This window comes from Urocitellus parryii, chromosome 6, assembly GCF_045843805.1.
Source record: "Urocitellus parryii isolate mUroPar1 chromosome 6, mUroPar1.hap1, whole genome shotgun sequence".
NCBI classification, from domain to species: domain Eukaryota; kingdom Metazoa; phylum Chordata; class Mammalia; order Rodentia; family Sciuridae; genus Urocitellus; species Urocitellus parryii.
Window position 1 is genome coordinate 23945277 of NC_135536.1, and position 15595 is coordinate 23960871.

Below are 15595 nucleotides of genomic sequence, written 5' to 3' on the forward strand. Positions count from 1 at the left end.
TAAATCAGTTTCTGGTCCTATTCTCTCTGTCTTTGTTTCTGTATCAGAAGATCAACTCCCTCACCCCATCAACTCTTTACTATTTGGAACTTCAATTCCCCTGCTCATCTTTCGCCTTCATTGAAGATAGATCAGTTCTTACTCTCTTAAAACATGCTCATGTCTTCTGTATTCAATGACAAACAAGCCCTTGACCTTGAACACCTCTGCAGATGTTTTTACATCTTCTTTTCCCTTTCCTTGACAAATTCCTAGTCATCTTCTACCCAACGCACTTTTGAAAATCTTTGATCCATCCAAATTATGATTTTGATCCTATGTCAATGTTTTCCTTGGAATGGCCTAGAGCCCTTTTCTCTATTAATTTTTCAAAGCTTTTCTAACTTATACCACCCTCTAGTAAGCTCTCCCTCAAGTCATTTATTCTGAACTGCCAAAGAATGTGTCTTTTGAAAGCTTGTTTGTATTCACTGTATTATGATTATTTGTGTGCCCTTACTAGATTATAAACCTCTTTAAACCTTGCAGTTTAAGTCACAGAAGTCATTTATTAATCGTAGTGTTCAATAAATACATTAATTATCAAACTGATCTCAAATAGTATAATAAAGATTTCAGTTCAACTGGGAAAAATATGGGGTTTGGATATTTTGGGAAAAAAATATCAAACTACAACTTAAATATAAGTGAAGAGTGTCTGGCCCGAATGGATCAACACAATAGATAAAAATGAATGAAAGTTCTAATAGTCATCTTCTGCCTTTGCTGAAACAAAGGAAGGATAGACAATAGTGGATTGGCTGGCACAAAAAATGGTCAGTAAATGTTTGCTGTATTATCAAAAGAGTGAATGCTTAAAAATGACCCTTGAATTTTATACTGAACAATGAAATTTAGGAAGTTTATGGGAGGAGAGCTAATATAGAATTTGAAAAGTTGTGTAAGGTAATGATGGTTCTATAATTTGGGAGTGATAGAAGATCGCCCTTTAAGGCACAGCATAGATTACCAGTTGAACCTTTCTGTTGGGCCCTGCACCTAAGGAGTTGGTTGAAGTAAAGAATTTTATAGAGATATGCACATTTCTGGTTGAAGACTCAAGAAGAGCTCAAAGAAACAAAACAAAAACAAACAAAAAAACCCCAGATGTTATTTGAACTGTAGGGAAAAAAGCAATTATGATTTTAGGTGAATAATTGGCAGATGTCTAATATCTATCTTTACTGACTTTTAGAGGTATTTTGATTTTTATTTCTCATAAGAGATAAAAGATGATTAAAAAGATAATATTAGTCATCATCATTTCACAGCTTTGAACCAGTCATGGTGCTCAGCACTTAGATCCGTATTAGCTCATTTAATTATACAATAGCACTGAGAGGTAGAAAATATCTTTACAATATCATAGAAGATGCTAGAGTCACTGCATACCATCCTCAAGGTGTCCAGTCAACAGAAGATGAGCCCAGGATTTACAGCCAGAATGTAAACTAACCCTTTTTATTTAAAACTTCAGGGCCAAATTTAAGCACATTGGAAAGGGATGGTGTAATTTCAATACTTCCTCATGGAAAGACAATGAAAAAGGAATCCTGTTGATTTACTTTGACAAATGCATCTAAGAAAGTGCTGCTCAGTCTTGGTCTTGGTGGAATCTACTGTAATGTCTATCATCTGGAAATTTCTCTGGAAAGTTTAACATTTTTCTCAAATCTGGCTTACTTAAATTACCCCAGCTTCTAGCCTTTTGCTTTAAATCTTCTGTCAGACGGATACACTACCAAATGTCAGTGCTATATGTTTATTAGTTGTACTTAGGCTTGCAATCAAAGAGCAGCCTAGAAAAAGCCTGGTTTTGTCAATCACAGCTGATAGACCTTGGATTTGACTTGGCTACATTAAGTACATTAATGTAGTACTTGACAACTACTACATTAATCCTCTTTTGGTGGTAGAACTCAATGTGGAATTTCTAATTATAGAGAGAAGCTACTATATAGGGAAGGGCAAAGCTCAAAGTAAAAAACTTCATTGTTAAGTACCTATTCTGTGTCAACATCAATTAAAGAAACTTATATTGTTTTAGTCCCACCTCTCTCCCAAAACTACCTTGTAAGTCTAAATCATTGGGTTACAACTATTTTTCTTCTTTCTTCCCCCTTCCTTCCTTACTTTCTTTCCCTTTCTTTCCTTCTACCCTCCCTCCCTTCCTTCTTTCCTTCCTTCTTTTTTTCAAAAGAATGCCAGATCTCAGAGATGCTGTGATATTTGCCCATATTTTGTTAGTAGCCCAGCTGGGTCACCTAGCCAACTCCATTGGACCTCAGTGTCCAAAACTTTTCTACGACATTCTTCTGACTTCCATTTTAGAGAGGCCTGATTTTTCACACGATGAGATGAGAAATATATTAGTCAAGTTATCCTTAATCTCTTTGTGTCCTTGTTTCCTCATCTTTAAAATTAATGCTGTTGACAACTTAAGGATTAAACAGACTACATAGATCAAAAAAAAAATACATTACCTGCCATGTCATGGGTATTGATAAATTATTCTTATACTTTAATTATCTGAAACAAAAGCCAAAAAAAGGAACTTTCTATACTTTGACATCACTAAGCCTGATTTTTCTTCCATGCCCAAGATAGTGAATAGAAATCTGAGTGTGAAGGGTTAATTATGCTTGTTTAAAATTCTCTTTGAAAACTAGTAACGAACATGTGGATAGAGGACAGCTTTTTGTTAAGTCTGTTTTCCTGAATCATGGTGAAAAAGAGAAGCAACAACAGTGATTGTCTAATTGACAAAGTAAGCTTATACTTAGGGACCCAGAAATAGAGAAAAGTACATGCTCTAATGAGTGTAGGAAGAATTTTATTATCAGAAAGTCTGTAAAGAAACCATTAAAATTCAAGCATTCTTTTAAGTTTTGTTTTAGGATTCAATGTTTTTTAAAATTATGATATGGTGGGAAGCTTGGACAGAAGACATCTAAAGCGTTTAGTCCTTTTTTTAAATATTTTTTTAGATGTTGATGGACCTTTTTTTTAAATTTTTATTCATTCTTATTATTTATATGTGTTGCTGAGAATTGAACCCAGGGCCTCACACATGCTAGGCAAGTGCTCTACCACTGAGCCACAACCCCAGCCCCACATTCAGTCCTTACATGAACAGAGACCTAGAATAATGTTAAAAGTTTTCTGGCTTACAGAAAATACTGCAAGATACCAAATACTATTTTAAATATAGTATCCGATCATTTTTTCAGAACACAATGCTCCTGTCATCTTACCTTTTCAGAAAATAGCTTTCCTCCTGGATACTGTCTTATTGCCATCAAAACAATAATGACTGAGTTAACAGTTAAGAATAAGTTATCACATAATATGCCACTTTTGATAAGTTTACATAAGTAATTAGTAATGAATATGTAATCATTAGTCATTTACATACGTTAATAAGGACAATTTTATATCATGTGAAAGTAGCCCTACCTTATGTGGCTTCTGTTAAGATATGACAGATTTAGTTGCAGGGTCAGATCTTTTCCCAACTATTAAGACAATAAAATTGCATCATCATACAGGGTTTTGGGAAGAACATTTTATTGCTAAGCATATCCTTGAACAAAAATGCAAATATAAAATGAAAGGGAAAAGGAAAAAGAAAAAGCAGTAACATCACAACATCATAAAATAAATTCCTTTAGGATTTGCTAATAAAACAACAGAGTATGATAAAAGCTCACATACAGAATGCACATGTTCCCATAAAATTGTCCAAATAGAAACTTACACTAAAAGGAATATAACAAATGTGTTTTTACTCAAATTTAAGAAAAAATGTAAAGAAAGAAAGTAGGAAATCAGTTCACAAGACCTCAAGACTCCAAGAACAGCAATCTTTTACAGACATCGAGATATAATCAACTTCATGTAGGCTGGGCCATTTAAGTTATCTAAAATCGTGCTTTGATATCTTTTTATAGTCCTGTCTTTTTTTAACGACAACAAAAAATCAGAAACTCTTAACACATTGAAATATCAGATAAGGAGGAACACCTGTTTCCATACATATTAGTAAAGGCTACCATTGTTTAGATTGCGCTTTTTGCCCCATGTCTTTCAGATATTTGTTTCAAAGTCAAATATTCATGCAACTTACAAAGACCAGCAAGAGTAGATTTCTAAATCTAAACAGCTGATTGGTTTTCATCTGTACAAAAAAAATTGTATATATCTGACCCTCCAGAGGACACACTCCAGTTTCATGTGAATGTTTATCTTGCTTTGTCTCTTGCTTTTTGAATAGCTATGGCCACACAACCGGTTTATTATTTTTCTGTACATTGTTTCCTCTTTACAAAAAGAAAACAAAAAAGACAACTGGAATATAAACCCAAACGAACTGAAATAAACAAATAGAAAGGAAATAACAGTTCTTCAAGCAGTATGTACATAGGTGGCTAAGGAATTATACCAGCAAAAATGTAGTAAAATATGTAAACAAAATCTGAGAAGATTTTTTTTTTAATTCTCTTTGACACAGTTAACTGTGACAAAACTAAAACTCACGCTTTCTTCACATTTTAAGGTTTACTTTTTTGTTGTTTTGTTATTTTCTTTTAAAATAACATTCTCATTCCACTTCAAGACTTTAACAGATTTCTGTGTCAGTCATCCCATCAAACATACCATGATAAATATATCTGTATATATATTTATTTATATATATATTATACTATTAAATTCCTTTTTTTTGTGTGTCACAGCAGCTTTATTCATTTATTTACTTGTTTTTTAAAAAAGATGGGTGAAGGGAGAAGTAAGCAAATGGAAGGACAGTTATCCGTGTCAGGCTACAAAATTAAACCACTATGGAAACCATTACCATGTTGAGGGGTGGGGAAGAACTATGTCATTTGCACTCTGTCGTGACATGTTTGGCTCGTGTGACCTTTGGTGGCTCCATCACAAGTTGAACTCCCATAGTGTCTGTTCTGATTATGCGACAGACTTCAGTATGGTCTTGTCGTTTTTTTATTTGCATGCATGTCAATCAATGACAGGTCCAGCCCACCCCCCTTCCCTTCTCTAGGAAAGGTTCTGTTTTAGTTTGTGGGGCTTTTTCCCCTTCAACACAATTTGGATTAATGGACAGGAACAATATTGTGAAGTAAAGCCAATAGCTCTGATAAACCAGCCCTAAACCCATCTGTTCAGGGTTTTGGGTGGCTAATTCTAGAATTAGATCCTGGGGGACCGGCTCTTCAAAATTAAGGTTATCATCCATTCCATGGGTTTTTGCTATGTACTCAGCAAAGCATCTTATAGGAAACAAACAACATATTCTAGAGACACCACACCTGATATGTAGAGTGAACACCATGGTAGCTTTGAGTTCATATGGCAATAGTCTCTCGTACTTTTTGTTTTCTGAGTTTTTTTTTTTTCCTCTTCTGATGTCCAGTCATTCTCAAAAAAATAAACAGAAACCCAAAAGCCATGTATCCCCTCAGATCTTGAAAAGTTACACACACACTGGCCAGAACCAGATAAGGGTGATTTTTTTGTTTAGTTTTGTTTTGTTTTGAGTTTTTTTTTAAGCTTTTTTTTCCCTTTTTTTTTTTAAATGTTTTTGATTTTTACATAATTAAACTGAAAAAAAAAAAAACATCGTTACAGTCAAGCTTCACAAACATCATTACAGACTCACTTGGAGTTATGGAACAAGTAAGCCATGAAGTCTTGTACCTCTCGTAAAAGGTCCTGGAGAGGAGGGAGCTTGCGAGTCCGCGGCCGTGGTGGAGCCCCCCGGAGCGCACGGGGCTCTGGGCGTGTGCTTTATGATACAGCAGGGCCGAGAGAACCTTCCGTCTCCCAGCCCGGGCTGACCCTCGCAGCCCCCGGGGGGAACTCGGTCCATAGATCCCTCTCGGTGTGTGTCCTTTTAAAAATGGTTTTCCCCACCATGGTCATGGAATACCCCGTCTCAGAACAGTTCTGACACCGGTCACGTCTCCCTGTCAAAGTATTCCAATGTGGATGTGGAAAGAAATCGGTTGGAAATCCAGGTCTCTCCCCGGTGTCATCGCCTTTACACGTAATACTCTTTGTCCTTGTTCTTCTGTTTCTTGTGGCCGCTCTTCGAGCTCGGTTGCTTCTCCTTCATGAGCGTGCCGTTGCTCTGGGCCGAGTTGCTGATGTAGTTCCGCGTCTCGTCCACTTGATAGGACCCCTCGTCCCTGTTCCTGTACTTGTACATGGCGTACAGGAGGATCAAGATGCAGAGGGCGGCAGCAGCCACAATGCCGACGACCATCCCTGTTGTACTGCTCGACTCCCGGATCACCTCTGAGGCCCCCGGAACCCGTCTGATTCCCGGCTCCGTGGGGTTTGCTGTGGGCACATTACGGAACATGGGGGAAGTAATTAGTGGGCTCTTCAGTTTGGTGCTGTCTAGCTCATAGGCAGTGGGCAACGGAAGCAAGACTATATCAGGCTGGGGTTTGAGATCACGGTTATTCATTTTGCCAGCTGGCAATTTGGGCACCATCCCAGACGAGGAGGAAGCTGTGAAGCGGATCAGCTCAGGGGACAAAGATGTGGTAGTAGTCCTACTAGTTTCGGAGACTTTGTTAGGTCTAAAGTCCTTGGATTCCCACTTGGGCGCATGTGCTTTGTAGCCACCTTCGAAGATTGAAGTGGAAAGACTCTTATCTGTTACCAAGGAGAAGGTGGTGTAAAAATCTTCATCATCAGTAGGGGGCAGGTTAGAGTCAAAGGTTTCCCCTGAGCCATACCCAGATATCACCAAGCCATCATCATCACAACCATCGCTGCCTTGGTCCGACAAGCAAGGTAACCCCGCCTCAGAGGTCATGGACAGGGAATCTTTGGTGGTCTCAATAATGGTGAGGAGGGGGCGGAAGGTAGGGGGGAGTGTAATGGAAGGTACACGAGTAGCAATAGGAGGGGTAGCTAAAGGGTCTTCTACAAGAAGAGGGATAACTAATTCACCTCCTGGGAGTGAAAAGAAAAAGAAAAACAGAATTAGTACAAGTGTAAACACAAGCTGCAGTCACTCTTCATGAATGCAGTAATAGGAGATGCCTCTGAATTTACAATAAAAGGGCCCGGATCCACATAGGGATCTTTTGGGATTGTAGCCTAAAGCGTTTTAGGCTGACCTAGAGCCCCTTCTATTCCTCTGATCACCCAAACCCAATATCCTTATATTGGGGACATAGATTTTAAAGATACTCTCAAGTCATTATTTGGATAGAATTCAAATATGCTGTTTCCAGGATCTGCTCAGGAGGTGATGACTTTCAATTATACTATTACAAATACTGACAGGCTATCAAAAGTGTGTGTGTGGGGTGGGTGCACACACACTGTGTGTTTGATTTGTGGATTTGTGAATGTGCATATAACATTTCTTTACTGCCTTCTTGAGTCTTTACTTACTTGCTCTCCTGGGAATGGAAATGACCCACTGTTCAGATTACTGAGACAGAGTCCAAGATCAAGGGACATAAGAATTCATAGTATTTTCTGAAGTTACTACTTTTTATTTCACACTTTTTTTTAAACAGGGAAAAGAACACATAAAATATATTACATGCCTAAGGCATGGGAGTATTTGACTCTAACACTTCTTAATTGCAGTTCTCATTTGCTGTAAGCTAAGCGACAGGGATTTGCAAAAGGTTCAATGTTTTCATCTAATAACCTCATTTGAACTATGCTTTTCCAGAAGTTCCCCTGTTACATGAAAACTTGCCTTGCATTAATCTAATATATGTTTATGCACTGCTTTTAAGCTATATGCAATATATGCTGAGCTGGAAACTAGATTTTAAAAACACCCAGTCTCCATATCCATGACTTGCTGGAAACTGACATTAGATTCAGAAATGTTGACTTAGCACACTGTGTTTTTAAATTGGTGATTCTTTACTAGAGTGGCAAAAGCATATTGCACTTATAAACATGTGGACTAAGGAAAGAAAGTTCAGAACAGTTCATTAAATCACAGTGCCTGGCAAATCATGGGCACCAGAAGTATTTTTCAAGGAAAGTTGCTCGCTTAACTCTAAGCCCAAGATTATTCACCTACAAGCGAAATAATCAAGGTCTCTTTTGCATATCTTTGTAATGTTATTTTCTAAGCAGAGGAAGGATTTTAAAAAGTCATGTCTCTTCACCGAATTTATTCCAGAATAATTTATTCCAACTATCACTTAGTTGCAATAGTTAAGAAGGAAGAGATCCTAATATGATATTGTCATTGATGGCTTCTTTATGGGCTTGTTCTCTAAGCTGTCAACTGGCATAATGCTATCGTGTGTTCACTCTTGTATATTCTGCCCTGGGTAATTACTAACCATACGGGGATGGAATGGCCAATGGTGAGCATCTATTAATAGACATGACTATTGCTGAGGTGTCTGTCCTCTTTCACCAGTGACAAACACAGATAAGGATTTGCACTGTCTAAATACTGCCAATTCAAATTCAAAGGATGTACCAAAGGGCCAGATCTTTGAGCTTACAGTCTTCTAGGGTTATTCCTTTAAGGACTGATTCACAAATTAGAACTCTCCTACTCAGTTTTCCATACCTTGTATCTTCAAATATTTCTGGCATCTCAATTAGAACTACTGCATCTAAATTGAAGAGTTTTCAGATGTGCTAGGAGAATGGCCTCCTGAGAAGAAAAGGAAATGGCCTCCTGAGTAGGGGAGGGAGATGATCATGTATATAATATGTGTCATTTGGAAGGGAGAGGACGACAGAATGTTGTAGTAACATCTCTGGCCTATTCGATATTTTTACTGTATATGGGGACATAAAATATCCTTTTTGAGAATCTCAACATGGTCTGTGGTTCCTTCCTTAAACCCAAGCATCTATTCTAGTGCTCAGAGTTTGAAACTATTGAGTTAAATGATCTTTTCAGGTTTGCCAGAGATAAGACGTGCTTTACTGGACTAGAATGCCTATTTTTTTTAAGTCGTGAACATATATAATTCATATGCCTTGAGACTTGGTTGATGCATAATTTATACACCTTTGCTAGTTTTTATAAATGGGATTTGGAGCGCAGTGCCCTAAAGGTAAACTAGACCTAAAACTAACCCTGAACAAACTTTTTTTTCTTACTATTTTTCTGGTAGGGGGCACCTAGTTGTATATTTAAAGTGAAAGAAATATGGAGGAGTACAGTGTTTGAGTAGGAGGTGAGCATCAATAAGAAAGAAATGAAGGCCAATACAATCTTTTAAAGGTCTCCTAGTGATTTCTTAGGAATGGTTTTACTTGTCATCAGAGGACAAGACAGGAGTTTTTTAAAACTCCAGTTTAACTAGAACAAAGGTTGAACATGTAGGTTTTTCCAGGGATAAATACCAAGAGTCATTTGTTCCTTGTGACCAAGTCAAAATGTACCCCAAAGTAGAGTCAGCAAAGAAGAAACTGGCTTAAAGGACAGGGGATAACTGATCTATTGGGAGGCAAAGACCTGGTATAAATAATTTACATAAAATGTTGGGTAGGAAGCTAGTGTCTCTTTAAGTGAGATGGAGATTCCAATCTTCATGATTACAGAGTGGCATTCATTTGCAATTTTAGTGTACCATCTGTAATACCCAACTGGAGTCTTAAATTGGATGTTTAGTAGTTGTTGTTGTTTGTTTTTGGTTTGTTTTCTCTCTCTTCCATCCTAGCTAAAGCTTCACAGAGTTTTTGTTGTTTAAAATTTTCCAGAATCTACAAACTGCTCACTCTGCAGTTGAATTGATATTTCTTTTTCATTCAAACACTCTAATACAGGCATTTCTATTGGATTTAGAAACATAGTAAGATGTATTTCACAACAGTACAGAAAGAGGGTTCTGAAGCTTGCTTATTTATAAATAGAGGAGCCCCAGATTGAAATGATTTTATTTTAAAACTAAAATGGACTTACTCTCCATTTTCTTTGCCATTTTGTTATTTTTTTTAATTTTATTTACCTTTTTTTTAATATTTATTTTTTAGTTGGCAGACACAACATCTTTGTTGGTATGTGGTACAGAGGATTGAACCCGGGCCGCACGCATGCCAGGCGAGCGTGCTACCGCTTGAGCCACATCCCCAGCCCTGCCATTTTGTTATTAATCCTGGCATTAGTGATAAAAAAATGATAAATTATGCCTTCTGTTGGGAAAATTGGAGCCCAAATTACTCTGGTCTTTAATCAATGAAATTGGAGAAGTATTTATAACTCTCCTTTCCTGACATCTCAAGGAATTGGCAGAGTGCTTCTATTTTAAAATGAAGTTGCCTGGGATGCAAGGATCATTATTACAAATGAGAATTATAGTAACAGGTAGAAAACTTTAGAGAGTTTTAAACATGAAAACTGTCTAAACAAATATAAAATAAATTTTAATATAAAATTCTATATCTAAGATTTAAGGTGATTATAGTTTAGTCAGCCCTCTGTATCTGTGGGTTGCATATCCAAGAATAAAAATATGTGCTGACAGAAAATATTTAAGAAAAAATTGTGACTGTACTGAACATGTGCAGATGATTTTTTTCTGGTCATTATTCCCTAAAATAACCTAGAGAATATTTAAATCTAAGGAAGGTATGCATACATTATAAAAAGAAGGTACAAACTCTGTACCTTCTTTATTTATTTATTTATTTATTTTTTTGAGAGGGTAGTGGGAAGGGGATCTTGCTATATTTCCCAGAAGCTTGCAATGAACTCCTGGGGTCAAGAGATCCTCCTGCCACATCCTCATGAGTAGCTGGGACAACAAGCGCACATTACTGACTTATTATGTTGTTTTACACTAGGGACTTGAGTATTCACAGGACCAACCCTTCATGACAACTGTACTTGGGGGAGGGTCTAGGGGCATATGTCATTTGTGATAGAGAGATGAGCAGTATATTTCTCCCTCTATTAGATCCTCATAGAATTAGTTTTTTTGGGGGGCTAATTATGACTTTTTGTATATTTGTGTAATCCAAAGTGACTACACTCAGAAATGTTGGTGTGGCTGACAATAATTATTTTTCATTGTGCAGAGACTATAGGTAGAGTTAGTGATCAGCCATGTATCCATACTTACACAAGTATTCACATAATCAATGAACCTAATGTCACAAAGGGTTATAAGCAGAGGGATATGAAACCTAGAATCTATCAAAATCCTAATTTCCTATATCACTCTCAGAATTTTTCTTTGGTTTAGAATAAGAACCATCTATATAACTTAAATTTAGAATTTTTAAATTGGGAATATATATACTTTTTTTTTAACATAGTTGTGATTTCCTTTAAACTAGAGAGATCACTAGAGATATAAAAGGTCTATTTTAGCCCCAAAGGCTGTCCTGCTTTTTTGCTTTATGAGTGTATTTATAGATATATAATTCATGCCTCTAGGGCTGATATCTAGCAAAAGGGGCTCTCTGCCATCGAAAAAGACAGCGTATTAAAAATTTAATAGAACTCTTGTGAACTGTGAGGATGTTGTGGGTGATGGTAAATGTAGTGGGTCACCTGAAAAAAAAAAAAGACCAGCATGAAGTCTCCATGCAGCTCCAGCCTCTACCTCTCTGGAGATGGTTGAGTCTGAGCACTCAGGAAACTCCAAACACAATGCACTGAACAGTGGGACTCCGAAAGACACCGTGCTCCAACTCCTTGAATTTCTGTTGTAGGTACTTGGGTCCTTTGCCTTCTTTTCTTATTTGCATTATTCTAATTCTCTACTTGGAAAGCTACCTACAATTGAGAAATCATTCTTTCCCCCACCAAATTAGCTGTTCAAAGGTTTAAAAAAAATAGTTATAGACAAACATGGCCAGTACTTGGGGAAAAGACACCAAAAAACCCCTCAAATGTCTCTGAAGGCTTAACTTATTTTAACAAAATGAGAGTTTCTAAGTAGAACATCACTCTTCTCTCTCCATCCAAACAAATGGTTTGCCTGAAATATGTTTGACTCTGAACAAATTTATTTTTTAACATATTACCAGGGGAAAAAAAGCCACAGCTCTTGATATAATTATACATCATAAAATACAGAATGCCAAGTTGAGTATTCAATTGGACTCAGTTTGCTGTCAAAATTTTACTGCTTACTAGCCATATGACTTTGGTCAAGTATCTTAAACTCTAAATAAAATGGTAATGATAATAATAACATAGCCTACCTACCTCAAACCATTGCATAGTAACACCTTAGCACAGTACCTATGGCTCCTCAGAAATTCTGGTTTCTACCATTGTTAACTTTTATTAACATTTTGACCAATAATAACTAAATAATTGATCAATTTCTTGTAACTTTTATGTAATGGCTTCATGCTTAATGTAGAGATACGAATATTTAAGGCCTAGGTTATTGAGGCTATTTTAAACATAAAGTGTGAGGGATGACTTATGATCTTTCAAAGATCTCATAGTTTTAAAAATGGCCATTTATTAATTGACCCTTCTTCAACAGAAACAAAATTTTTTGATACAATTAGGCAAATTAACAGCCTATTTAGGAAATTCCATGTTTTAAACCTGCGATATTATTTAACATGTTGAACAACACAAAATCACATGAACTGAGATAGAGTCCATTCATTAAAACTGCTGAGTTGCAGTGGCTAGCGATGTAGCTAGGCAGTAGAATGCTTGCCTAGCTGGGTTCAATCCCCAGTGTGCTAAAAAGAACAAAAGCAAACAATCAAAAACTGCTGAGTGGAAACCTATGTATTAGCCACCATTTAGTTCTATAATAGTTTCAGGTAACTTTGATGTCTGTAATTAAAACAAGTAACTTCTTTTAAAAAGATTGTATACTGCTTCTTACCCATCCTCAAGTTCTTGAAGTGTGTGTGTGTGTGTTAGCATTGATCCAAATAACCTGAAGGTCAGGGAATATTCTCTCCCTAGAGTTACAAACAATAGTGGTACCTACCTGAAATATTTTCTAAGTAAAATTTTAGATATGAACATTTCTCTGATTCTCCTTGATAGAATATTGATCCTTTTAAAGCTTACCTTATCAAATTCTTGAGGAAAAATATGGCAACTATTAATAGAAAAAAAGGAGAGAGGCAGAGAGAGAGAGTGTGTGTGTTGGTGCCTTTTCTCAGTGTGTATGTGTGTATTTGTGTGTGTACTTATTTTTTTTAATATTTATTTTTTAGTTGTAGTTGGGCACAATACCTTTATTTTATTTATTTATTTTTACATGATGCTAAGGATTGAACCCAGGGTCTCACATGTGCTAGGCAAGCGCTCCACCGCTGGGTCACAACCCCTGTCCCTTGTGTGCATACTTATATGTACTTATATGTATGTATTTTATGTGTGAGTGTGTGTACTTATGTGTATGCTTATATGTTCTTTATGGGTATGTGTTTATATGTGTGAGTTTTTTGTATGTATGTGCATGTGTGTGTATTCATGTGTGAGGGTATGTGTGCATTCATGTGTGAGAGTGTGTGTGCATGCATTTTTGCCAGAAGTTTGTTAATACATTAGGAGGCACTGATATCAGTACAACACTCTAAACACCTGGGATTCTTTATGTCTTTATTCTCAGTAAAATTGATTTTGTAGCCTGTGGTGATGGGGATAGCATAATCCTGGAAAACCAAACTACCATAATCGCTTGAGAGTACCTTATTTCCCCTTTGCTGAAAGAAAATAAAATAAAGGACTGATTTGCCTGAATGTTTTCTAAGGAATTAAATTAAGGATGAAATTACCACTGATAACACTTGGAGTTAACTTGACTCATTTTTTTTTTTCCCTTTGGGGTATAGGCCTCCCATCTGCTGTAGCCAATTTTACTACCCGACTGTGGAGCTACCAATACTGTCAAGGTTTTAAAGTTGGTAGTAAAAAGAAGTCCCTGCAAAGAGGCTCGGTTTTCTATGGGTTGTAAGGACTTTGTGTCCACCCTCTTCTAATAAGAGTGCAATTCACATTGATTATTAGAAGCAGTTCAGTGCAAAATATAACTGAAAATTAAGCAAATAGATGCAAATGAAATAAAATAAAATACTTAATATAATTTTCAAAATCATATAGTAGAAAATAAAATAAACTTCGCAAAGTAAGTTAAGGGAAGAACAGCAAATAACATCAAGGCATTCACAGTACAAAAACAAAAAAAAGTCAAAGCGAATGAAAAATAGAGGCTGTTTTGGAAAATAAAAAGAAAGGAATCATTTCCATAAAAGCAAAATAATTCAAATTAAAAAAGAAAAGCATACCATATTAATTCATAGTCAACTTACATCAACAAATTGCCCGCATGTTTTTTGGCATGAAAGAAAAATTTACAAAAGAAAGTTGTGTAAGAATGCTCTTGGACAAATAGAATTGTCACATTCTTGTAACTTGCTTTTTTTTTTGTTGTTGTTGTCATTTCTTAAAAACTTTTGAGCAAAATGTCTAATTTTTCAAATATAATAATTTACAACAGGATGATACAGGGAGGTAACAACACATACATCCACACCACATAACATGAAAAGAAAAAAAAATCTGCACTTAAACAAATTTTTACTTTGGGGGTCTGGGAGGGCATTGATTTTGATTTTAAAATAATTCCGATTGCTATGATTGAAAAATTTTCTTTTAAAAAAATTTTGTCTTTAAAAAAAAATCTATGTATCTACAGGGTTTTGAATGAATTTCTGCATCGGTATAGATTTTTCAGACATATATTTAACTTTCTTGTCTTTTTCACAAAGTTTAGAATTTTTTAAATTTAAGGGAATGGATGACAGCACATAAATTTTAACAATGCTAAAGAAAGGGGGATTATGGGAAGGGAAGATGCAGAGGGGGAGGGGCGTGTCTATGAGTGCACTACACAGGAGATGAAGATGAGAGGAGTAAATGTGTAAGTGAGTCGCCATGTCCATGTAAGGGCGGCACGGAGTGATCTAGCTGCATTAGAGCTTCTGGCTGTAAGGAAGGGATGGGCAATATACAAAAACAAATGAGCCTACACATGCCCATCTATGGAAATAAAGAACAGAACTCTAACACTGACAATCTCACACACCCTAAGCTGCAACTTCTTCAACATGCAATTACTCCAAAAAATCATTACAGTTTCATTATAAGATTTTCAAATCATAGAAATGTTAAACTTTTCTTCCTACTCAAAATAGCCAAATACATAAAATAATAATACTAATAATCATGATCAAAAAGTTCAAAGCAAAAACAAGAAGACTAGATTTATGCATTCAAGTTGAACAACTTCACCGGCAGCCACACAGCCCCATCTAGATCTGGGGGTTTAGGGATCAGCAGAGGTGACTGAAAGGCAGTGCCTCTTAGGGAGCCCACGTGCTGGGCCACTAATTACTCCCCTGTACAGAGATGGTATAGTCTGATGCCATCTGTCTTCCTACACCACCCATATTGTGCACAGCACGATTGGAAATGAGGCTGGCTAATCTGAAAGATGTGGATGTGAGGATTCTGCAGCTGAAGTTGTTCCACATTTAAAGAGGGAGTGGGAAAAATTGCAGAAAACAATTCATAACTTTTTTCCTCATAATTTTG

At 36.4% G+C, this 15595-nt stretch overlaps 1 protein-coding gene across 16 annotated transcripts in view; it reads right to left on the bottom strand.

Annotated features, from left to right (window-relative positions):
- Positions 1-6097: 6097 nt before the first annotated feature.
- Positions 6098-15595, bottom strand: part of Nrxn3 (neurexin 3) — a 1484695-nt gene continuing 1475197 nt past the window's right edge. For 8 of the 16 annotated variants that reach the window (XM_077800324.1, XM_077800325.1, XM_026401104.2 and 5 more), the window contains one exon: positions 6098-6399. In XM_077800324.1, the coding sequence (XP_077656450.1) occupies positions 6098-6399 (302 nt within the window). Of the gene's footprint in view, positions 7024-15595 lie in introns of all 16 variants that reach the window. The other 8 variants (XM_077800321.1, XM_077800320.1, XM_077800323.1 and 5 more) reach the window with 2 other exon arrangements.